At 41.9% G+C, this 26932-nt stretch overlaps 1 protein-coding gene across 1 annotated transcript; it reads right to left on the bottom strand.

Moving 5' to 3' along the window:
- Positions 1–18: 18 nt before the first annotated feature.
- On the bottom strand, positions 19–26525 carry LOC124023369 (vitamin D3 hydroxylase-associated protein-like). Its single transcript, XM_046337896.1, has 15 exons — positions 25882–26525; positions 24602–24715; positions 17334–17474; positions 16845–16978; positions 16416–16622; positions 15765–15805; positions 15364–15488; positions 14466–14591; positions 10222–10319; positions 9863–9962; positions 9690–9733; positions 2133–2172; positions 1749–1857; positions 1414–1559; positions 19–1001 (listed from the first exon to the last, which is right to left on the bottom strand). The coding sequence occupies exons 1-15, from the start codon at positions 26095–26097 to the stop codon at positions 879–881; spliced, it is 1764 nt and encodes a 587-aa protein (XP_046193852.1). The 5' UTR covers positions 26098–26525; the 3' UTR covers positions 19–878.
- Positions 26526–26932: the final 407 nt, after the last annotated feature.

Raw genomic sequence — 26932 nt, 5'->3', positions numbered from 1 at the left:
GACGGTCAACACACATCATTCAGATTGACGCAGTGTCGTCTTTAATCATTCTGTATTAAAATTGCAGCATGTATTGAGAAGTACATAAGTGACCATATTATATCTCAGCTATCTAAAAGCATTACATTGCAGTGCATGTCACGTTTGGTGGACACTTGACCTCAAGGGGAGAAATCCATGACAAATGTTCTCATTCCTGAACCATGCAGACACAAACGGCACTACATAGAGGGATATATTAACAAAGTTTTTTTAATTTGAGACATGAAAATCAGACATACTATATATTTATATGAATTTTCCTATATAATAATAAGTGCATAAGGTGACTATAATTTAAAAATACCAAGTAATTTCATAAGTGCGTTTTTTTTTTAATCGACTGAGGTATACAGAATTTCCCAATTTTCTTGTGTGTAAGAAAATATGTTTGTATTTGTATCCCTATTTGAGGTTAGGTGACCTGTTAGCAGCCAAGGAACAGTCATTTGTGTTTCTCAGTGCACTTGGATCAGTCCTTCCTCCAACCTGCTTTCTGAAGACATTTACTATTATTTGGGCCAGGGGACCCTATTCAAGTTACCTTGCAGCATAAGAATAATGTTATCTATTCCTTTTACTACTTCAACAACACAGTGACTTTCTTATATCGATTCATTTCACTGCTTGATTGAACAGGTCCTTTTTACCATTCTATCGTTCTACATCCATCGCTCTCATTTCTTCTTCTCTCTCGCTCGCTCTCATTTCTTCTTCTCTCTCGCTCGCTCTCATTTCTTCTTCTCTCTCGCTCGCTCTCATTTCTTCTTCTCTCTCGCTCGCTCTCATTTCTTCTTCCCTCTCGCTCGCTCTCATTTCTTCTTCTCTCTCGCTCGCTCTCATTTCTTCTTCTCTCTGTACAGCCTCTCCACCTCTCTCATGAAGCACAGACAGAGCTCGTCCTGCCAGGGCAGGGCCACACACTGTACAGCCACCGGCAGCCCCTCTCCACCAGTCACCGCCTGTAAACACACAAACAGTCAGTCCCAACCAAACGCATGTTGACGAGGGGCCGTATTCACAAACAGTTTCTATAGGAGTGCTGGTATAGGATCAGTCTTCCTTTTTAGAGAATAATATATACAATTATATGGACAGGGGGGGCTGATCCTAGATCAGCACAACTACTCCGAGATGCTTTTTGAATACGGGCCCAGTGGCCTGAACTTCAACTCAGCAACCAGGACAGGCCTCTGCTTCCATCTACTGGTTACAATGGAACTACAGGCTAAGATTTACCGGTTAGGCTACAGGTTGTGACATCTGGCATGGACAAAATGGCCACTTCAAGTCAGGATGGCGGTAAGTTTGTAAATAGCTAAATATCCTGTAAATATTTTAAGAGGAAGAGTGTGTTTGTGACTTTGCCTGTACCTTTCTGTAGAGCTTGTCCCAGAGGTCCCCATAGTTGCCCTTGTAGTGCCTAAGTTTCTCCTCGTCCTCTGCTGTTACCGTGGAGACAGGGACCACACCAGCAGGAAAGTTAAGGAGATTGTACATAATGGTGTAGGACAACGCACCTGAAGAGAGAAGGGGCGGGGCAGGGGGGGGGGGGTCTGGGTCAATAATACATCCACCCATAGTTCAATAAAGCAGGTGAATTCATAACAATTCCAACTGGTGATTCTACATTTTTTAAAACAAGCTTCATAAAATGTTTTTTAAAGAGCTAGTTAAATCTATATTCCATTTGATAAGAGATATGGTACTGGTGAGTTTCCCAGGGTAGTTATGGTTGTAGGCGGGACCCATCATGGGACAGAGCAGCACGTCCAGCTCACACCTTCTCCACTCTGCCATCACCTCGTGCATGTAGTCCTTGGAACACAGACAGAACTACTGTACATTTTCCTCAGCACACTGATTTCAACACAACATTCCCTCAGGTTTTTTGTCAAATTGATTATCATGCTGCAAGCTTAGTTGAACAATATAACATTGCCAGTGACTGGCATACAATAATCCATGCCATTCTGTATTACAACAAGAGACCAGATGAATGAAGACATTTAAATACATTTACAGGACACGATTTGTGCCTCCTCTCAGACCATCAGGAAACTCAGGTGGCACAACTTCAAAATGTCTAGTACCTCCACATCCGCATGCTGTCTCCACAGGTCTTGCACAGAGCTGGTGAAAAAAGGAAGTGGAGTCATTACGATTCAGCATTTCATACCATGGCATTGAAATATATATATCTTTTTTTAAGTGTCTTTCCAGCAAGCCATGACACACGCCATCTCAGATTGTTATGAAATCATTTCTGGAGTTAAAAACATAAGATTGGCATTTCTGCAACTTTATTTTTGTTGAAATTTTGTTGCTATTTGATTGCACCCAAAAATTGGGCAGTTTAAGTTTTAGGATTCACATAATATTTCAATAAATATATTACCCAACATCTAATTGGAACCAAACATAACTACCATTGACTAAGAAATGGGGAATTCAATAAAATGTGACTGACCGCCTCGATTCGGTCTTATTTTAAAAATGGCCAAATGTAAAAAAATAAATAGAAATGTAACATCATTGGAAAAAAGTAGAGACTCAGAGCTAGAAAATGGTATATCATACACTACAGTTGAGGAACAATGGGAAAGTCATTCTACTTTGAAAGTTGACAAAGTTAACATTTTCTCAAAAGTGGGGTTGCAACTAATGTTTTGTTACACCTACAATACCAGAGAGCTCTCTTCTTTGTCTACACCTATTCAGAATCGTTCACACCCTCTTAAGCCTTAGCCCCACCCATCTCTTTAAGGATTCATGTGAGGCCATGTGGTAAACAAACACTATATCAAATCTATAACATCTAAGTTTATTTCACATGCACAGGATACAGAAGGTGTAAAACGATTCTGAAATGGTTACTTGCATAGTAGCAATGTCAACGACAGAAAGTGTCCAGAAACAAAACTAGTTTTATTATTTGATGACGCTTACCAGACACACACTTGTCTAAATTAATGAGTCATGTGAAGGAATTGCTATAACCAGCCCCCAGCCACATCTAGCTAAGTGGATAGGTCACTATTGTCTAGAGAATGTACACATGTTCATGAAATACAACAGATGGCCATAATCACCCCCAGACACACCTGGCTAATTTGATGGGTCATGTAATAACATGTCTGAAGTAGTCTTTTGTTCAGACATGTAGCTAGCTAGGTAGCAAGCTAAACAATGTACTGGGATAACCCAAACTCATACTACTACTAATACAAACAATGGCGCCAGCGGCGATGGCCGCCTTGCTTCAAGTCCTTAGGAAACTACGCAGTTATTTCTACATTTTATGTATTATTTCTTACATTGTTAGCCCAGGAAATCTTAAGTGTTATTACATACAGCCGGGAAGAACTATTGGATATAAAAGCGATGACAACTTACCAACATTACGACCAGGAATACGTCTTTCCCGAAACGGATCCTTTGTTTCGGACCTCCACCCTGGACATGGGATGTTATCCCAGAGGCCGACAAAACACGGTCGCCACAGGAGAGGCAGACAGAGCGGCCTATTGGTCAGACTCAGACAGCGAGCACACTATCCACTGCTCCTGAGCATATTACTCGCCAATGTCCAATCTCTAGATAACCAGATGGACAAAATTAAGGCACGAGTTGCCTTGGAGGCAGTAACATTCTGTTTCACGGAAACATGGCTCACTCGGGATATGTTGTCAGAGTTGATAGCTACCCGGTGTCTTCATGCAATTGCGCCGACAGAAACAAACATCTCTCCAGTAAGAAGGGTGGGGGAAAATGCCTTATGATTAACGACTCATGGTGTAATCACAACAACATACAGGAACTTAAGTCCTTTTGTACATCTGACCTAGAATTCCTTACAATCAAATGCTGACCGCATTATCAACCAAGAGAATTCTATTTGATTATAGTCACAGCCGTGGATATCCCCACCAAGCAGATACCTCGTCGGCCCTGAAAGAACTTCACTTGACTATGTAAACCGGAAACCATACATCCTGAGGCTCCATTTATTGTAGCTGGGGACTTTAACAAAGTTTACCTGAGAGCGAGACTTCCTAAATTCTATCAGCATATCGAAGGCTGCTAGCATTTTGGATCATTGCTACTCTAACTTCCGCAACGCATACAAAGCCCTCCCCCGTGCTGCCTTCAGCAAATCTGACCATGACTCCATTTTGTTGCTTGCAGCCTACAGACAAACTAAAACAGGAAACACCTGAGCACAGGTCTGTCCAACGCTGGTCTAACCAAATCGGATACCACGATTCAGGATCACTTCAATCACATGGACTGGGATATGTTTCAGGTATACATCAATGTTGTTGTCTGAGGCTAAGCTGACTCAAGTTTATTAGCAAGTGCTAACCGTGGATCGATGGCAGCATTTGCGCAAAACTGAAAGAGCGAACCACAGCTTTTAACCATGGCATGGCGACTGGAAACATGACAGAATACAAACAGTGCAGCTATTCCCTCCGCAAGGCAGGCAAACAAGCTAAGCGTCAGTATCGAGACAAAGTAGTCACAATTCAACAGCTCAAACACGAGACGTATGTGGCAGGGTCTACAGTCATTCAAGGACTACAAGAAAAATTAAACAACTTCAATGCTCGCTTTGAGGACAATACAGTGCCACTGACACGGCCCACTACCAAAGTCTGTGGACTCTTCTGTGGCCAACGTGAGTAAAACATTTAAACGTGTTCACCTTCGCAAGGCTGCCCGCACAGACCGCGTCCTCAGAGCATGTGCTGGTGTGTTTATGGACATATTCAATCAATCCCTATACCAGTCGGTTGTCCCCACATGCTTCAAGATGGCCACCATTGTTCCTGTTCCCAAGAAAGCTAAGGTAACTACACTAAATGAATATCACCCTGTTGCACTCACTTGTCATCAAGAAGTGCTTTGAGAGAGATTAGTCAAGGAGCATATCACCTCCACCCTACCAGATACCCACTACAATTTGATTACCGTCCCCGTAGGTCCACTGATAATGCAATCGGCAACACACTGCACAATCCCATCTGGACAAGAGGAATACCTATGTAAGAATGCTATTCATTGACTACAGCTCAGCATTTAACACCATAGTACCCTCCAAACTCGTCATTAAGCTCGAGACCCTGGGCAACTTCTACAGATGCACAATCGAGAGCATCCTGTCGGGCTGTATCACCGCCTGGTACGGCAACTGCTCCGCCCACAACCGTAAGGCTCTCCAGAGGGTAGTGAGGTCTGCACAACGCATCACCGGGGGCAAACTACCTGCCCTCCAGGACACCTACACCACCCGATGTCACAGGAAGGCCATAAAGATCATCAAGGACAACAACCACCCGAGCCACTGCCTGTTCACTCCGCTATCATCCAGAAGGCGAGGTCAGTACAGGTGCATCAAAGCTGGGACCGAGAGACTGAAAAACAGCTTCAGTCTCAAGGCCATCAGACTTTGAGTGGCTGCTGCCAACACACTGACTCAACTCCAGCCACTTTAATAATGGGAATTGATGGGAAATGTAAAATATCACTAGCCAATTTAAACAATGCTACCTAATATGTTTACATCCCCTACATTCTTCATCTCATATGTATATGTGTATACTGTACTCTAGATCATCTACTGCATCCTTATGTAATACATGTATCACTAGCCACTTTAACTATGCCACTTTGTTTACATACTCATCTCATATGTATATACTGCACTCAATACCATCTACTGTATATTGCCGCTCTGTACCATCACCCATTCATATATCTTTATCCCCTTACACGTGTGTCTATAAGGTAGTAGTTTTGGAATTGTTAGCTAGATTACTTGGTTATTACTGCGTTGTCAGAACTAGAAGCACAAGCATTTCGCTACACTCGCATTAACATCTGCTAACAATGTGCATGTGACAAATAAAATTTGATTTGATTTGAGCTCAGTCCGATGCTGTGACACACCTCCCCAGACCATGACGGACCCTCCACCTCGATCCCGCTACAGAGTACAGGCCTCGGTGTAAAGCTCATTCCTTCGACAATAAAAGCGAATCCGACCATCACCCCTGGTGAGACAAAACCGCAAATAGTCAAAGAGCACTTTTTGCCAGTCCCATCTGGTCCAGCAATGATGGATTTTTGCCCATAGGAAACATTGTTGCCAGTGATGTCTGGTGAGGCCTTACAACAGGCCTACAAGTCCTCAATCTAGCCTCTTTTAGCCTATTGCCGACAGTCTGAGCACTGATGGAGGGATGGTGCGTTCCTGGTGTAACTCGGGCAGTTGTTGCCCTCCTGTACCTGTCCCGCAGGTGTGATGTTTGGATGTACCGATCCTGTGCAGGTCTTGTTACGTGGTCTGTCACTAAGGACAATCAGCTGTCTGTCCCGTCTCCCTGTAGCGCAGTATTAGGAGTCTCAAAAGTACAGACATTGCAATTTATTGCTCTGGCCACATCTGCAATCCATATGCCTACTTGCAGCATGCCAAATGCACGTTCACGCAGATGAGCAGGGAACCTGGGAATCTTTAATTTGGTGTTTTTCAGAGTGAGTAGAAAGACCTCTTTAGTGTTCTAAGTTCATAACTGTGACCTTAATTGCCTACCGTCTCTAAGCTGTTAGTGTCTTAGCGACCATTCCACAGGTGCATGTTCATTAAATGTTTATGGTTCATTGAATAAGCAATGGAAACAGTGTTTGAACCCTTTACAATGAAGATCTGTGAAGTTATTTGGATTTTTACAAATTATATTTGAAAGACAGGGTCCTGAAAAAAGGACGTTTCTTTTTTGGATGAGTTTACATTACTCATCTCATATGTACAGTTAAATCAGAAGTTTACATACACCTTAGCCAAATACATTTAAACTCAGTTTTCCACAATTCCTAACATTTACCCCTTTCATCACATTCCCAGTGGGTCAGAAGTTCACGTACACTCAATTAGTATTCGGTAGCATTGCCTTTAAATTGTTTAACTTGTGTGAAACGTGCCGGGTAGCCTTCCTCAAGCTTCCCACAATAAGTTGGGTGAATTTTGGCCCATTCCTCCTGATAAAGATGGTGAAACCGAGGTCAAGTTTGTAGGCCTCCTTGCGCACTCTTTTTCAGTTCAGCCCAAAAGTTATGTAGGATTGAGGTCAGGGCTTTGTGATGGCCACTCCTGATTTCTTTTGATTTTTCCCCATGATGTCAATCAAAGAGACACCGAGTTCGAAGGTAGGCCTTGAAATACATCCACAGGTACACCTCCAATTGGCTCAAATGTCAAATGGCTCAAATGTCAGAAGCTTCCAAAGCCATGACATTATTTTCTGGAATTGTCCAAGCTGTTTAAAGGCACAGTGAACTTGGTGTATGTAAACTTCTGACCCACTGGTATTTTGATAGTGAATTATAAGTGAAATAATATGTCTGCAAACCATTGTTGGAAAAATTACATGTCACGCACACAGACTTGCCAAAATTATAGTTTGTTAACAAGATATGTGGAGAGTGGTTTAAAAACAAGTTTTAATGACTCCAACCTAAGTGTATGTAAACTTCTGACTTCAACTGTATATACTGCTCTTTGCCATCTACTGCAACTTGCCTATGCTGCTCATCCATATATTATAAGTACATATTCATCCCTTACATTTGTGTGTATGAGGTAGTTATGAATTTGTTAGATATTACTGCATTGTCGGAACTAGAAGCACAAGCATTTCGCTACACTCGCATTAACATCTGCTAACCATGTGTATGTGACCAAATAAATTTGATTTGTCATAGCTATAGTATGAATCTTCAGGTAGCTAAAGATTACAAGCTAGGTTCAATGTTAGCTAGTGAACATTAGGCTATAACTAGCAATGCAAATGGATTTCTGATTTGAATAATATTACTACACAGATCATGCACGTAACATTAGCTAGCGAGCCAGAAGCTAATGTTAGCTAGTTAACAGTACGCTTTAACTTGCTCTAAGGATATAATTAGTTTGGATAACCGTATTTACTATTATGTATTGATTTTTACATTTGATTTTTTTCACCCTTTATGCAAAGCGCACTGCAGAGAACATCGGAAGAAGAATTCTCTGAATTATTGTAATGTTTGTTTGCATCAATTAAACCCTTCAGGGACTGGTTGCCAATTTGACACAAAAATAAAATTCATTCATTGCAATAAAAAACTATTGAGACAATTAGAAACTTACATCTGAAAAATCTTGCTAAGACTCTTACCCGTATACATAGATAAATGGTTCCAGTCTGCCGTGAAGCGTTCAACTCTGTTTTATTTGTAGCTACATTGTGTTTGGCCAGCGTTGTTTCAAGTCACTCCAGTTCACACTGACCGTGGCATGTGCAGAAAGTAGCTTTTCCCACGGATCTTTCAAAAGCGCCAGCTAAATTCATGGCATCAACGTTGAGAAAAGTAGCAAAACTTTTCTAGTTCTCGATAGCTAACGTTATATTTTTCAAAAACGGCATGGTAGAAAGGACTGCAAACACATTCTGAACAGCTCACGCTATAGACAAAAGCAATCTACATGGCAGTGAAGGGGTTAAACCAAGGCCACATACCTTAAAGGGTTAATAATTTATGTGATGATAAACTAAGGTCTCCTCTCAGGAGACCTCTGTATGCCTGTTAACACCTGTTTTGAGTGATATGGCCTGCAGACACTATCAGGTGGAAACCGCCTACACTCATACTCCTCCTGTCTGGGTTCCACCGTGACTGAGGTTCTGAAAATACGACTGGGTTTCTGAGAACACAAAAGGCCACCGCAGGCCTGATGGAAACCACCTGGCAGAAGATACTTAGACTTATCTGATGTGAAATATCACCTTGTTATGAACCTATACCTAAAGTATATAAGCTGCAGGATATCTTAAGACACCTCGCAGAACCTGTGGAGAGCGATCATATACTGTACTCTGTACCAACTTCCACCTGCAATTGTATTACTAAAGGAGAATTTTAATACTTAAACAAAGAGTCTGTGTTTCCTTTCTACTACCAATATATGTAAGTTTGGTAATTACATGGTCAATTTCTTCAGATGATCTGGTCTAACAGCAGACCAATCCAAACTCATCTCCGGGCATGTCCAGCCCATCCATCATATCAAGTCTAGAAGGAAGGTTACCGTCTTTTTCAGTGGCTAAACCTACTAGGCTCATAATTTAACAATTTTATTCGTATTTACAGATGGAATACACTTTTTTTATTAAGGCACAAGAAAGTTCAAATGTTCCAGAAGGCATTTTTCCCAATAACATTTTTTAAAATCAAAATTAGTTTTAAGTTTAAATGCTACTCCTGTGAAGTAGTGACCTGTGACACACCCCTAGTTTCCTGAAACTTGTCACAAATTATTAACAGACACCCCCCAAACCTACCAACCCAACAACCAATATACAGTATCTGTTATCTATGTCTGACAAGTAGTATGGAGCTGCGGCTTGGACTATTGCTTCTTCATCCTATTTAAATGATTCCCTGGGGTGGATTTGGCATTGGGTGTGAGAGGTCCCTGGGTGGCTTTTGACAAATTGGGGGATTTGTCAAGTCTTACTCGTTATTAAGAATTACGGTCCAAATCGGATGTTAGGTATTATAATTATATGAATCCAATGGGAAGAATAGATATAGGTTCTTCTTACCTAGCTCCACACAGGCTTTCCATAGAGGCACCTATACGAGGAAACTGAAGGGAAAAAAATAAGACCATTGACAAACAGAAGTATGAGCCAAATATAACATTATCAGTCTGATATACATCACAATACAGTTTTAACCTCCCTCTCTGTATGCTGTGGACTTGGAGAGCACTCACTATGGGCTTGATCAGAATGGATAGAATTTTCTTCACAGTGCGAGGTAAATCGTACGAAATAACCTGAACCCGCAGAGACTGGTCGACAGGCCCTCCTTTCCTACAATGACACCAAACAACAAAGTTACTTTTTATCATTTTAGTGTGAATACTGGATAGTTAATTTCTCTCCCAGGGATGTTCTGGTTTAACTCATTGGGATTACCAGGGTTGTGTTCATTAGGAACTAAACGGAAGAAAACGGACTGAAACGGGGAGGGACTACATTGAAGAAATACTCATTGTCGCTTCACATTTCAAAATGTTTTTTCTATGGTGTGCCCAACTGAACACAATCCAGGGTGATTGGACTGACTCACAGGTTGCTGAGCATGGTAGCGCATCCATCGCCTGAGAAACCCCTGAGAACCAGCTCATGCATGGCATAGCTCAGCCTGGGGAGACTGAAGGGAACCAACTACAGAGAGTGAGATAAGATAGTAATACAATTTAATATCAATACAGTCATGGACCGACCTGTAAAGGAATTAACATCCACATTATTTTGTGTCTGTTATTCGGCAGTCCAAGTAAATCTGTCTCTGATAAATAAGTGTTCACAACCAAGCTCTGGTCATATAGTGCCTTCAGAAAGTATTCATACCCCTCAACTTATTCCACATTATGTTGTGTTACAGCCACATTTTTTTTTGGGGGGGGGCAGTTTTACTTTAGAGCCTTATTGTAAACAGGACACATGTTTTGGAATAGGTTTTATTCTGTACAGACTTCCTTCTTCTCACTCTATCACTTAGGTTAGTACATGCATTGTGGAGTAACTATGATGTTGATCCATACTCAGTTTTCCTCCTATCACAGCCATTAAACTCCGTAACTGTTTTAAAGTCACCATTGGCCTCATGGTGAAATCCCTGAGCGGTTTCCTTCCTCTCCGGCAACTGAGTTAGGTAGTCTATCTTTGTAGTGACTGGGTGTATCGATACAACATCCAAAGTGGAATTAATAACTTCACCATGCTCAAAGAGGATATTCAATGTCAGCTTTTTTTTAACCAACAGGTACCCTTCTTTGTGAGGCATTGGAAAAGCTTCCTGGTCTTGTGGTTGAATTGTATGGGATTATAAAGATGACAGAACTACGCGAGTTTGTATTTTGAGTTGTGGTCGCACATTGAGATTAGTGGTTGCATGTACAACTCTCAAATACGCATTTTAAATTTCACAAACCTTTATCACGATGAGTGAAAGATTTGTTGCATCTTTAATTTTTAACACATTCAATAAGACTTGCAAGCATAATTTAATTTAAGAATTATTACTATTATTATTATCATTATTATTATTATTATTATAGTCCATTTAAGACTATGAATATTCTGCTGTGAATAAAAGATACTTGCATAGTTTTTATCTGCGCGCGCTCCGTGTTCCGTCACTGTTGTCACGTTACCAAGAGATTTGTAGAAAGATTCATAAGTAAAAATTTGATTTGACCTGTATTTTTTTAAAGGAAAACTTCTTATTCTTATTTTTTTTAAGGTAGCTATTCTGCCCTTGAGTTGCGTTCCCATGCAAAACTAGACAGATAGCTAACAACTAAGTCTTCAATAAAACTCCCAAGGCGTGACTTTTCTTGAATGAATATATTGAAACGTTTATGTTGTGAAACTGCAAAATACAGAAAATAATAATAATAAAGAATATACTTTAGTGTTCAATTCACACCGACATACTGTAGCTGTACATTAAACATTTGAAGTTGCATAAATACAAAGCACGTGCTAAGGTACCATGTATCTGGCATGATGCCAAACCATATAGCTAATTGTTAACCATATGGTAATTGCTCCTTTCATTACTCTAATAATGTATAACCATCTATGTAAAATAACAAAGCATATTACACTAGAAACAGTAACAAAACTACAGTATTGTATATTTTTGCAATTTGTGAGTAAATGCAACCAACATTGCTATGTAAGAAACTATCAATAACAAGATCATCATCATTAGCTAAATGCTTGAATCGAACTTACAAACAAATATTTTTCCAAGGCTGAAGCGTGACAAGAAATAACTACATTGAAAGACCTGCAACGTAGCGTTGTTTGTAGCTGCTCTATGCGTGCAAAACAAGTTCTGAACTTCCTGTTTGCGTCGTCTCTCTAAGTACCAGAAAGCACCACTAGGGGGCAAATAACACCATTGAACACAATGAAAATCCAATTTACCCATTGTAATAAAATCATCTGTTATCTTCTAACAGGATGGCAGCACAGTAGCCTTAAATAATTACTTTACCACATTGAATAGTATGCTCTGTAAGAATAAGTTATTGAAATCAAATGGACCCTCTTTAAGCTTTTCAAATTTCTTTGAACGTAAAAACCCTGTATGTGTTTGTTTGCCTGTTTGTGATGTTTAGTGGTCCATGTTTTAAGGATGTATAAATTTTTGTAACATATTTGACTTTGTATCCTTCAAAACGTATGGAATTTCAATAATAATGTAAAGAAACAAGCAGGGAGCAGGTCTCGACCTTCTACCGCAAAGTCCAGCGTGCTATCGACTGTGCCGCAAATGCATGCTCAAGCGGCAGAGTCGATATCCGCGCTTATAAACCCAAGGTCGTTACACTACTCCCTCCTTTCAAAGAGAGAGTCACCGCGCCAGCTTGCGACACGTCTTACAGGAACGCGTTCACCGGCCAAGCACACGCACTGTCGTGGATGCAAGGTCCAATCCCACTTCTGACACCAATGTAATGAAACAGGCAGGGAGCAAGTCTCGAACCCAACACTAAGCCCCTACCCAGATGGTCATGTGCCGTCGCAATCTTCTCTCCTCTTCTATCATCTCTCCCTTCTGCTAAATCCTTCTCCCTCCAGTCTTCTGATTCTGCCTCTTCGACAATACTCTTCCCTTTCCGCATCCTATGACTAGCACTGTCCCCTTTCCTCTCAGCCGGCTCTGACCTCATCTCCTGCTCCATGGCGGAGTGAATCATTGCGAGCTTACAGAACAGGGCCGTGGGCAGCTGAAAGAAAATGGAGGAAAACTAAAGTACCAGGAGACCAATCATCCTTTCACGCCCTCCTCTCTGCCTTCTCTTTCTCCACTGCTAAAACTACTTCCTACCACTAAATTTCAAGTTTCTGTCTCTAACCCAATATTCTAAACAATTTCCACCTTCTCCTCCCTCCTTAATCCTCCACCTCTCCCTCTCTGTGGACAACTTTGTCAACCACTCTGGAAAAAAAAGGTGGACAACATCCGCTACTCATTCACTCAGCCTATTGGTCCACTGGTCTCACTCACACAGAACTACCATACACCTTGAACCTCTTTCTCCCCTCTATTTCGCCAGATTCAATTTTGCGACTAGTGAGGTCTGGCTGCCCCACAACCTGCCCACTTGACCCCATCCCCTCTTCCAGACCATCTCTGGAGACCTTCGCCCATTCCTCACTTCCCTCATCAATCCATCGCATGTCCCGAGTTGCTCCCCTCCTCAAGAACCCAACACTTGACTCATCGGACATCAAACTATAGACCTGTATCCCTTCTTTATTTTCTTTCCAAAACATTTGAGGATGCTGTCTCTTATCAACTTTCTCATTATCGCTCTCAGAACAATCTTCTTGACCCTAACCACTTGGGCTTCAAGACAGGTTACTCAAATGATATTGCTCTTCTTTGTGACACAAGATGCTCTCCGCACTGCCAAAGCTGACTCTCTCCCCTGTGTTCTCATCCTCCTAGATCTATCCTCTACTTTCGACGCAGTGAACCACAAGATCGTCCTCTCCACCCTCTCAGGGCTTGGCGTCTCAGGCTCCGCACACTTGGATTGCATCCCACCTGGCAGGCCACTCCTACCAGATGATGTGGAGGATCCATGTCTGCACCACGTACTTTCACTACTGGTGTCCCCTCAGGGCTCGGTTCTAGGCCCTCTCTTCTCTGCAAGATCATTTTTGATTCATAGCAGTATATTCATAGTTGGAAATGGACTTCAAATGTCAAGTTACAAGTTAGCGACCACTTAAATCTTGCACACATCATTATACAAACATGCAAAATAAATTACACACTTGCAAATCGTACTTGCAACCACAAATCTCAATGTGTGACCACAAAATTCAAAATACAAACTCACGTAGTTCTGTCATTATAATCCCATAGAATCTGTTTGAAATTCACTGCTTGATTGAGGGACCTTACGGATAATTATGTGTGGGGTACAGAGATGAGGTAGTCATTCACAAATAATGCAAAACACTTAGAGCACACCGAGCGAGTCGATATAACTTGTGCTTAACAAGTCACATGTTTACTCCTGAATCGCAGGCTTTCCATAACAACTAGGTTGTTGAATACTTGACTCAAGACATTTCAGCTTTTCATTTTTAATTCAATTTGTTAACATTTCTGAAAACACAATTCCACTTTGACATTATAGGGTATTGTGTGTAGGCCAGTGACAAAAAATAATGAATTTAATCCATTTTAAATTCAGTCTAACACAAAATGTGGAAAAAGTCAAGGGGTATGAATACTTTTTGAAGGCAAAGTAGATCAGTCTGGAGCTGGGGGTTACTCACCGTGTGCCCTGCGCTCTCCAACAATGCCTTGGTCTCCCTCAGGGCTCGGCCCATGCTTGGAGAGGGCATGGCATAGCCGTCATTCTCATAGTACCCGATCCTCAGGGGCTTGGAACGTTGGTATACCTGGAGAACAGAGGAAGAACACAGTATTGATACATAGAATGTAGATTGCCGGGGGGGGGGGGTGTGAATAGATCCTTTCTGCATAATGTACCTTATAATGGATATTGGGATCCAATATTGATAATTTGATATGGACACTATTGTTTGATATCGAAAAGAGCAAGGCATATTGTAATATTGGTTTATTCATCTTGTCAGCCTACACTATTACATTAAAAAAAAATATTTTTAAAAAAGCATACTTGACTGTTCCTGCATGCACAAAACCCTCTCAGCAGACCTTCTCACGGGCTGTCAACTTATCATAATCCTACTTAAATTGCCTGCTGATGATCCAGCAACAGTTCATGGGCTTCTCAATTGTATTCAAACTGGTTGAGTAGGTTAAGCTCCAAGAACATTCAGACCAGAACATCAACAAGCAGCTGTCTCGACTTCACAGATCCATGGAAGTAAATACATTCAGACAGCTGCAATATTTTGTGTAAAATCAAAATGATATGTTATAATAAAACAATTGCAACTGATATCATTAGATTTTACAAAAGGGTGCCCATCACTAAATATAATAATATCATTTGTTTGTCTTCAGGGATATCCATTGAACAATGATATGTATCCTACGAAAGGCTATAGGATGAATTTCCCTTTATGTACCGACCTAGGATCAGCTTCAACTCCCACAAAAAAAAATGAAAAAGAAATTAAATGACTCAAGATCAGCGTCTAGGGGCAACATCACCCTACTCCCTATGACAGAGAGAGATCCCACCTGTTGGTTGAATGGGATTGGGGGAACAGTAGGGTCCAGTCTGAACATGTGGTCACAGAGCAGAGCTTGCATACAGAGAGCCAGGCCATCCACGTCCCTTGCCATGGGCCCAAAGGACGACAGCACTGGAACAAGAACAAACAATTGGTGTCATCTTGACAGTGGCAAGTCAGTTGTTAAAAAGGTAACAATAACATATGTTACCATGTCATTACTATCCCAAAGTTACTGTATGTAATGAGAATCCTTTTGATACTATTTCTACATTTTTTTCTACAGAAGAGCTCTGCTCCCTATTTTCTCTATGTATGTAGGTGTTATGATGGAGGGGTTCAAGAAAACATTCATCAATTTATTTAGCTATACATGTGCAGGGTGGAAAGTTGTACTTTGAGCCTTACCTGACTTTTGGCCCCGGCTACAGGAGGAAGCACCTCGTGAACTGAAAAAATACATTTAAAAAAGTACATATCTAACCAAGCCCACCAGGTCAATAAACACACAAACACTGTCACGACTTCCGCCGTTCAGCGGTCGACGTCACCGGTCTTCTAGCCATCGCCGATCAACCTTTCATTTTGTCTTGTTTTCCCACACCCCTGGTCATCATTCCCTCATTACATGTCGTTATTTAACCCCCCCCCCATGTCTGTGTGTGTAATGTTTACTGTTGAGGTTGGTGCACGCTTCCGGCTGGTTTGCGCCGGGTTTATTTTATTTACCCATGCTTTGTGGCAGCCTGTACTTTGTGCTGCCTCACTTGTTTGTTGAGAGTTTTATTTGTGGCGCAGTTACGTTCTGTGCAAATGATTGCCTTAGTAAAGTGCATAGTCCACTCATCTCTGCTCTCCTGCACCTGACTTCGATGCACCAGCTACACTCACACACTCAATTATGCTTTTACAGAGGATTCAAACATCTTGTGATGCAATCGTTCTTTAACTGTGCTCAAGGTTAGGAACATTGTAAAATATTACTGAAGTCCTCACAGGTTGTCAAGACACACTGACAGACCCACTAACGTACACACACATGCAAGCACCCCCCACCACCTTAGCCTGTTGGCCGTGGGTTTAAAGCCACAGATCCCACAGAAGGATGAAGGGATGCGTATGCTGCCCCCAATGTCAGAGCCCATGCCCAGGACCGAGCCCCCTCCTCCGATCAGCGCTCCCTCCCCGCCCGATGAACCCCCGGGCGTCTTTTGAGGGTTATGGGGATTCAGAGTCAGACCGTAGATGGGATTACCGCAGTCGTAGCTGGACATGGGGACAAGACAGATGACATTGCTCAAGTCATAGCGCTTGCACTAAATTACATCACCTAATGTGGTGTGTGGCACATTAAAGCCATTGTTACCCCATCCATGTCAATGTATTGCTAGTGTATTATGTTTATTCATCAGTTGACATTGTATATGGTAGACAAATTATATTCTGAATCTCATTTGTTGCATTTGCAAGTCTAAAAGAACTATTCACCTTAGCAGGCTTTGGGGTACGTTGGTCTTGACGAAGGGAATGGCACCTTGTTTCTTCAGCACTTCAACCAGCACACTGTCCCCTGTGGCAGGAAGGTCCAACTTACAGATCACGCCACACGTAGAGTCATGACCCTAAATACAAAAACAGGAAGATTAAAAAAGTAAAGAATTCACAATAAAATAATTAAAAAATAAACTATTTCAGTAGACATGAACATCTCTGAACCTAGAACCATGTTACTGGTAGGGGCCTGTGTCACGAGACTCAACTTGAAGTTCACAAACAAAGACACAGGCCTACTATGGGGGTGCTTTTCTGCACACAGATTAAGCCAATGTCCTGGGCTAACAAGCACGCTCAATGGAGAATCTCGATTGAAAGTGCATTGGTCCAGGACTAGGCTTAATCTGACTAGGAAACCCCAGCTATATTTCCAGGGAAAAAGAACTATTAATGAAAGACACTGAAGTGACACCTAATTAACACCTTATATCCAATATTGTCCTTGATGCTGACAGGGACTCCATAAAGGAGACCATCCTTGTGAGAGCCAATATCCTCCAGCTGATCCCAACTCTCCAGCAGGACCTCAGTGCAACAGTTCAGTCTCCTATTCACCTCCAATGTCTGTGGGAACACGACATATGGGGGGGGGGGGAGAAAACAAATCAATGGGAGCACTTGTAGATTGAAAGGTCTAGTAGCCTGGTCCCAGATCAGTTTGTGTCGTCTTGCCAACTCCTATGGTCATTGCTACAACAAGAGCACAAAACAGATCCCAGGACAGACTGATCACCACGCCAGCATGCCACAAAATACATTATGCCTATTGTGTGATAGCCATTCAATGACTGATCATGCTGCATTGTTTTGTAAACAGTGCAAATATAAACCAGGCATGTCATCATAAATACATAGGCCTTTTCAGGGCTGTGTTGGCTGTGACAAGGGTTGCACATTTTAGGGAATATTCAGGAGGTGGAAACTTTCCATAGGAATTACCGGGAATATGGGAAATATTAATACCACTTAAATTATGTTTTTTCATTGGATATATTTACCATATCATATAGAGACAGAAACATAAACCTTATCATAATTAGACAAATGCAATTTATTAAATCCTTCCAATAGAAATTTTAAAAACATTTAGTTACAAATTGAACTTTAAATGAGTTGACTCTTCACATGGGATGATTTCACTGAACAACAAAAGAAATGAAATATTGAATGATTCATCGCATCTCCCAAAAAAACATTTTCAGCATACATCTGTAAAATTATAGTCTAGAAACTAAAGCTTTGGTTGTCTTCCTCTCAGGGTCTTCTCCCTTGATCTCCTCAATGTCAAGCTCTTGAACATCAGACTGAGGCCTCATCTTCACCGTCACTTTCCAACCCTGTTGAGGATGGCTCGTTGTCAGGCTCAAAAAGCCTCAAATTTGCCCGGATGGCCACCAATTATCCAACACTTGTATTGGTCAGCCTGTTGCATGCTTTGGTGTGTGTGTTCCCAAACTGATGTTGGTGGAATTTGGAGGATGATGGGGGAAAGAGCCTCACCAGGTGGCTGATGAGATACAGTTGAAGTCAGAAGATTACATAGGTTGGAGTCATTAAAGATCATTTTTCAACCACTCCACTAATTTCTTGTTAATAAACTTTTGTTTTGGCAAGTCAGTTATGACATCTACTTTGTGCATGACACGTCATTCTTCCAACAATTGTTTACAGACAGTGAAATAATCTATCACAATTGCAGTGGGTCATTAGTTTCCATACACCGAGTTGACTGCCTCTAAACAGCTTGGAAAATTCCATAAAACTATGTAATGGCTTTAGAAGCTTCTGATAGGCTAATTGACATCAATTTAATCAATTGGAGGTGTACCTGTGGATGTATTTCAAGGCCTACCTTCAAACTCAGTGCTTCTTTGCTTGACATCATGGGAAAATCTAAAGAAATCTGCCAAGACCTCAAAGAATTGTAGACCTCCACAAGTCTGGTTCATCCTTGGGAGCAATTTCCAAATGCCTGAAGGTACCTCATTCATCTGTACAAACAATAGTACGTAAGAATAAACACCATGGGACCACGCAGCCGTCATACCACTCAGGAAGGAGACTCATTCGGTCTCCGAGAGATGAACGTACTTCGGTACAAAAAGCAAAGGACCATGTGAAGATGCTGGAGGAAACTGGTGCAAAAGTATCTATATCCACAGTAAAACAAGTCCTATATCGACATAACCTGAAAGGCAGCTCAGCAAGGAAGAAGCAACTGCTCCAAAACAGCCATAAAAAAGCCAGACTACGGTTTGCAACTGCACATGGTTTAAATGCATTTGTAAACTTCTGACTTCAAGTGTATGTTGACATGACTGCCATATTGCATCTCCATCCCAAAGCACTTGCTAGGAAGTGTACTTCGCCAGACTGCCAAGAACCTTGCCCTCTTCCAAGCCAATGTGGCGAGACACGGTAGTGATGACAACATAGGCCTTGTTGATCTCTGCACTAGACAGAATGCTCTTGCCAGCATATTTGGGGTCCAACATGTACGCTGCGGCGTGGATGGGCTTCAGGCAGAAGTCTTCACGCTTTTTGATGCATTTCAGAACTGCAGTTTCCTCTGCTTAGAGCAACAGTGAAGTGGGCAGGGCAGTACAGGTTTATTCTCTGAAATCAGACAGGACGGCACATAAGACAGTCTGAACATCAGACAGGATGGCATTGTCTACCTCAATCCGTGTAATGGCTACTGTTATAGGTTTCAAGAGTTTCAGGCTGCTTACCACTCTCTCCCAAAACACATCATCCAGGAGGATCCTCTTGATGGGGCTGTCCATATCAGCAGACTGTGATATGGCCATTTCTTGGAGAGACTCCTTCCCCTCCAGGAGACTGTCAAACATGACGACAACACCACCCCAACAGGTGTTGCTGGGCAGCTTCAATGTGGTGTGCTTATTCTTCTCACTATGCTTGGTAAAATAGATTACTACTCTGTTGAACTCTGCATCCAGCAAATTAATAGATAAAGCATGTCTGGTTGGAGGGGTGCATGCTGGGCAAAGAACATTCAGAAATCTCTTCCAATACACATTGCCTGTGAGCATCAGAGGTGAACCAGTTGCATACACAGCTTAAGACAGACGTTCATCAGCATTTCTCCGACTACGTTCCTCCATTCAGTAAAAAAAAATTTTTTTAAATAAAAATAAACTTCTCATTCCAGGAGGACCATGAGCTGTTGCTATCGATAAGGTGTCTCATTCATCACTTACACCTCAAATAGAAGTAGAGGGACTTGTCAGAGGTTGCTTGTTGTGAGCACAGAGAACTTTATGAACTTGGCCAGAAGATTCTGAGTCTTTGTTACATTCTTCACATATAATTTGGCACAATATTTGCAAATCTACACAGCTTTTTTTTTTTTTTTTACATTTAGCTGCAATGAAAGGTCTCCACACATCAGATAGTGCCCGTGGCATTTTCCTGTAAAGATTAGGAAAATACAAATAAACAGTTAGAGATAAATATATTCAGCAAAAAAATAAACAGTCCTGAAAAAGGGACCTGTGTTTCATATATAATTCGTAAAAATGCAAGTAACTTCACAGATCTTCATTGAAAAGGCTTTAAACACTGTTTCCCATGCTTGTTCAATGAATCATAAACAATTGATGAACATGCACCTGTGAGGCGGTCGCTAAGACACTAACAGCTTACAGACGGTAGGCAATTAAGCTCACAGTTACGAAAACTTAGGACACTAAAGAGCCCTTTCTACTGCCTCTGGAAAACACCAAAAGAAAGATGCACAGGGTCCTTGCTCACGTGTGAAAGTCCCTTAGGCATGCTGCAAGGAGGCATGAGGACTGCGGACGTGGCCAGGGCAACACATTCAAATGTCCTTACTGTGAGACGCCTAAGACAGCACTGCAGGGAGACAGGAGGGACATCTGATTGCCCTTGCAGTGGCAGACCACGTGTAACACCTGCACAGAATCAATACATCCAAACATCACACCTGCGGGACAGGCACAGGATGGCAACAACAACTGCCCGAGTTACACCAGGAACACACAATCCCTCCATCAGTGCTCAGACTGTCCGCAATAGGCTGAGAGGCTGGACTGAGGTCTTGTTTGGCAGGTCCTCACCAGACATCACCGTCAACAGGTAAACCCAGACCCTGCATGTCCCCAGGCACCCTCATTTGTTGACTTCTGTGATCGAAAAAGCCTTGGTTTCATGCATGTCAACATCAGAAGCCTCCTCCCTAAGTTTGTTTTCCTCACTGCTTTAGCACTCTCTGCTAACCCGGATGTCGTTGCCGTGTCTGAACCCTGGCTTAGGAAGGACACCAAAAATTCTGAGATTTCCATACCCAATTATAACATTTTCCATCAAGATAGAACTGCCAAAGGGGGAGGAGTTGCCGTCTACTGCAGAGATGGCCTGCAAAGTAATGTCATACTTTCCAGGTCCATACCCAAACAGCTCGACCTACTAATTTTAAAAAGGACTCTCCAGAAATAAGTCTCTCACTGTTGCCGCCTGCTACAGACCCCCCTCAGCTCCCAGCTGTGCCCTGGACACCATTTGTGAATTGATCGCCCCCCCATCTAGCTTCAGAGTTTGTTCTGTTAGATGACCTAAACTGGGATATGCTTAACACCCCGGCAGTCCTACAATCTAAGCTAAAACATCGCCTATGGGCACAAACCCACCGTCGCTGGAACAGACTGGAATGGCAATTAGTGCTCTTCACTAACTAGTCGCGGTTTTGTCTCACCAGGTGTGATGGTCGGATTTGCGTTAATCGTCGAAGGAATGAACGTTATACCGAGGCCTGTACTCTGGAGCGGGATACATTTGGAGGTGGAGGGTCCGTCATGGTCTGGAGCGGTGTCTCACAGCATCATCGGACTGAGCTTGTTGTCTTTGCAGGCAATCTCAACGCTGTGCGTTACAGGAAAGACATCCTCCTCCCTCATGTGGTACCCTTCCTGCAGGCTCATCCTGACATGACCCTCCAGCATGACAATGCCACCAGCCATACTGCTCGTTCTGTGCATGATTTCCTGCAAGACAGGAATGTCCGTGTTCTGCCATGGCCAGCAAAAAGCCCAGATCGCAATCCCATTGAGCACATCTGGGACCTGTTTGATCGGAGGGTGATTTCGTGTCTTTGGCTATGCCGGATTAAGTGATATGACATGCTATTCTATCAAATATTTTCTCTGTAATTAATATTACCTGATTAAGCTAATCATGTAAATGTAATTAGAAAGTCAGGGCACCACAAAATAATGTTTATAGAACTGTTATCTTCCGAATAAATGCTTAAAGACCTGGTCATCTTTTACCTCAATAGCAGTCAATATTTAATTGTCACCTTATTTAGTCTCATCTGAAAGTTGTAAATTCTTGGTTATCTTCACGAACCCTGGCGAACAAGTTCAAATCAGCAATACAAAACTTGGTTTAATTACTTATTTACTAAATACCTAAATAATCAAACATAATTACATTTACACAGAATGGTTCATACAATCATTACAAATTAGGTCATAAAGGAAAAGGTCCCTAGCGGACGGAACAGATATGACGGCTGGTTACACAAAGAAAGGGGATTGGGTTTTGAATGAAAGAGCGGGAAGATCCGAGGAACAAAAAGATTGTCTATTGGGCGGTATGCAGCTATGCTATTGTAAATAGAGTATCTTATGCATACTAAATAACCGCCCATTTGAAAAAGGAAAATGCAATAAATATTTATTCGGTAGATTGGTCGTAGATAGAAGGCGGGGTTGCCCAGCAGGGATCTCTTGTCATTTGAAGAATGTCTCTGGTGGTAAACTGGATACATTGTAGTATCGTTGTGTGTTAGATTGAATACGTCGTCCGTCCATTCCTAGCCCATGTTCACAGCGGCTGCTGCCAACTTAATGGCTAGGAAGTATCACTTCTGGACTGAATAAGAGTTCAAAGTTCATACCAAGTTGCCATACTTTTAAGCTCATGCTATATTCTGGCTGGTATAGTTGAAATTCATCCTTCCGGCGTTTAGGTTGTCACCTTCACGTTGAGTCGATGCTAATTTTGTTAGGCTCCTGTCGTTCAAACTAAAATTACATTTAATCTTTTCACAAATAGTTTAACATTTAAACATTTAAATTCCCCCCAGAAATGTCCGGGAACTTGCAGGTGTCTTTGTGGAAGAGTGGGGTAACATCTCACAGCAAGAACTGGCAAATCTGGTGCAGTCCTTGAGGAGGCGATGCACTGCAGCTAGTGGCCACACCAGATACTGGCTGTTACTTTTGATTTTGACCCCCTTTGTTCAGGGACACATTATTCCATTTCTGTTAGTCACATCTCTATGGAACTTGAAGGAATAAAATTCTAAAGTTTCCCACCAGTGATTATGTTATTAATTTGCTTACATGCCATTGTTCTTAGGCTCACTGTATAGCTGAATATTGAGGCCTCTGTCTGTGTCTAGCTCTCTGCCAAAACCCGCAGCCCCGCATCTGTGAGAAAAGGTGAGAAAAGGGACTGAGGGTGATAGCAAGACACAGAGACTGTCTGTTTTTCTCTGAAACAAGGGCAGATTTGCATACCACTTGAGACTGGTTCAAAACCTTGTGTTAATAAGAATAACTTGTTATTTTAGCTGCATGTGTAGGTTTAACATGGGTCACTTGAGTATATAAGATCCTGTCTTTCTTTTGTTCGGGGAAGAACTCAGGAGAGACATCAACCTGATGTTTGACTCTGTATACAGCTGTTTTTTTTATTAAAATTGTTATGATTTATAAGTGCACATTTTGAGTGATCTTTATTTGTTAAGTAAATAAACAGAGCCCAGAAAAGTGGAACCAATAAACTTGTTCAGTTTATGTTTTAGTTGTTGAATCTTATGTTCATATTAATATTTACACATACGTTTGCTGAAAATTCACGCAGTTGACAGTGAGGATGTTTCTTTTTTTTCTGAGTTTAGTTAAGCAGTTAGATTAAACAACTCCTTTGTAAGATAAATGTTTTACAATGAAACATGTATGAAAACATCTGAATTAACACTCCTATGTTAGCAGGCTCAAGCAAGCTAAAAGCAACATGGTAGCAAAAACTAACTAGTACAAATTGTTAACAATTTAGAAATGATTTAAACACGCTTTGCTGTTGGCTACTATTTACAAGTTAACAACAAAAAAAATGTCACAAAGTATATCCACCCCAGTCAGTATTGTAATCAAAACTTAGCAGAAAGCATGTAGTTATTGGCTCAGATAGTGTAGTAGTGTGGGCTCTATAGCATCGCATTAGTGTGCAAGATTTTGAATATCAGCTGTACATGTGATGGAAGAGTGCACCCCACACGTGATGAATGTACTGCAGAGGGTTGCAATTCCATTGAATTGGGGATAGTTTAACCAAAATATGCTACAATCCCTAGACTTGCCTTAAGTGTATCCCACAAAAAAAAGTTCAGTTATAAACCAACTTTTGACGAATTTAAGCAAAATTCTCCAAATCCAGGGCTTAACTTCCCATGGAACATAAACAGGTTAAAGGTGGTTAATGGTTTGCAGAAAACATTGCAGGTGTACAATATGTCACCAATTCTTTCAGTGAAAACAAAACACCACCTATAGAAATAATGCAGTCCACATTACAAAAAGCTGGAGTAACCTACAGTAGATGTGATTGCTGGGGGTGTTGATTGAGTTGTGCATTACCTTTTCCACGTATGAGTGGAACACAGCTTCTGGAGTTAATGATCCACCCTTCAGTTGTTTGGACAGCTCCGCCAGTGACAGTGAGAGGATGAGAGAAGTGTCCGTTTCAGGGTGCTGACATGAGAGTCAAAGAGGGAAGAGAATGAACATTAGGCACACCACCAGATATCTATCTAGCTACGCTCTCTGAAAATCCAAATGAAATGTCATGCCATCTCAGGTAGGGTCCTCAAATACTTACTCCTCCTTTCAATACATACATGACTAAGTGGCAACTGGTTTGAACATGAAGATGTTGTTATAGTACTGGGGTGGCTATCTGCAAGCTAGAGTCCCAGCTGTGTCCGACTGACTTATCAGCAGGGTTGAATGTTCATTCGTTGAGGTTGTTAGCTAGCGTTTGCTAATGTTAAATAAATATTCATACACATAGCTCATATTATACAGCGCTAAACTAATCCGCCTGACTCAAGTCATCGTATGTACCCCTGCTAAAACAGGAACTAGCTCACACAGCCAGCAATAAAACTACCCCCTAACACCATCTCCTCAGCTTTGTGGTCGCCCGACCCCAGGAAACAAAGACATTCCATCGCATGAACACATACACCCAGCCATAGTAAACTGCCCCTCTACCTCACGAACCCCTGACACTAACATCTCCTAGAATAAACAATATTCGCCCCTTCTACTGGTCGGGTGCCCAGAACAGTGTTCGCGGTGTTCGCGGGGTCCGACATGTCAATCAACCTGCTATCTGCCAATCACGGGAATGCCTGGAATGTTCTGATGCCGGGCATCCTGGTGGTTGGCGGAGTGGCGTTGGGCAGGGGGGTGGAGCATTGGAAGTTAAGACCAGGTTCAGCCTTTGTTCTCTCCCTCTTACGTCTGGGCTTCACAAGAGAAGGTCACGATTGGCTTGTGGGTGATCTGTCATCTATTTGGCGTGTGCTACGGCCCAAACAGTAGCCTGTGTAAAGTTGGTTTAATAAACCGTCAATTCGCAAACTCAAGCCTCTGTCTGGACAATTGTTCATTTATGATCTAGTCAGGTCATTACACTATGTATAAAAATGAATGAAACCTTTGTATAAGTTCTCTTTTTCACCTGACTCCTTATTGGGTTATATGAACTAGATCCGTGCACGATGTAGAACAAGATATCTTTGACCAATAAACGGCCTTTTTGTTACAACTGAAATCCACTCTGTCCAGCGCCCGTGATTTGGTCTCGACTCTCCAGTATTTAAACACTAACACTAAACTAAAGTCAAACTTACAGATTCGTTGAACTGAAGGACAGCAAGCTCTGCTCGTTGCAGTGACTTTTCTTTTCGGGCTTTCGCCCTCTGAATTTTCTTCCAGGACTGTTTGTGTCCGAACCAATTCAGGAAAAGCTTCAGGGCACCTGTACCGCATGCAGTGGCTGTCAGAATCACTGTCCAATTCGGCTCAGCCCCAAAAATTACTTGTTCAAAGTTGTCCATTCTGTCCATAACGCTCTGACAGCTATCTTCCACCTCCAACTTCCATGTACACTTGATGCAGTCAGGTGCTTCTCGAAGGGTTCGGGTTAAATGCTTTTGTCTCCGCCCACAGTGAGCCCGGCCCCGAACTGCAGTCAGGGGCTTATCTCTACTCGTAGGGGTTTTAATTCATTAAGGGTGGTTGGCATCCAATGTTAACAGCGTATTACAGCCACCAGCTGAAATCACAGTATATTCCAAAATACATCCCGACACGGACTAAGGGACCTGTGAGGTCAGAGCATTCGCCAACACGATTTTTTGCAAGGCCTCGGCTGTGAAATCCTAAAGAAACGTTCAGCTGCAGTCACAATTACAATTTTCTCAGAACTATTCTCCGCTTGTGCTGTAGTTTATGACCACTGCAAATCGGCAGCTATGCAGCTAGGACAACGCACGTTCCAAACTCACGACACTGCAGTACATGTGGGGAAACTGCACCCTTCTTGTGTCATCTCATCACAACACAGGGATGGGCTCGAGGCTATCCAATAGCAGAGGGAGAGGCTAAATCTAGATAATCTTCGCCAAACAATAGCAAGTAGTCGAGGCTCCAATTTGCCTCATTGCCTTCAGATGGGGAACTTGTGACAGTTTTTATTGCACACTATAAAAAGTAAGATCTTACCAGGGGTTGTTGATTGCATGGAGGCATGCTATACAAGGTTTCCATTATGTGAGATTGCATTTAAGCAGAACATAAAAGCAATTGTAATTCTTTGCAATTATCCAGTTATTGTGAGACCAATGACCAAGTTAATTTATGCTGCACTCGCCACATCGATACAGCATAACCTCAATCCCA

This window comes from Oncorhynchus gorbuscha, unplaced genomic scaffold (genome assembly GCF_021184085.1).
Source record: "Oncorhynchus gorbuscha isolate QuinsamMale2020 ecotype Even-year unplaced genomic scaffold, OgorEven_v1.0 Un_scaffold_1616, whole genome shotgun sequence".
Taxonomy (NCBI): Eukaryota; Metazoa; Chordata; class Actinopteri; order Salmoniformes; family Salmonidae; genus Oncorhynchus; species Oncorhynchus gorbuscha.
This window is presented reverse-complemented; position numbering and strand designations above follow the sequence as displayed.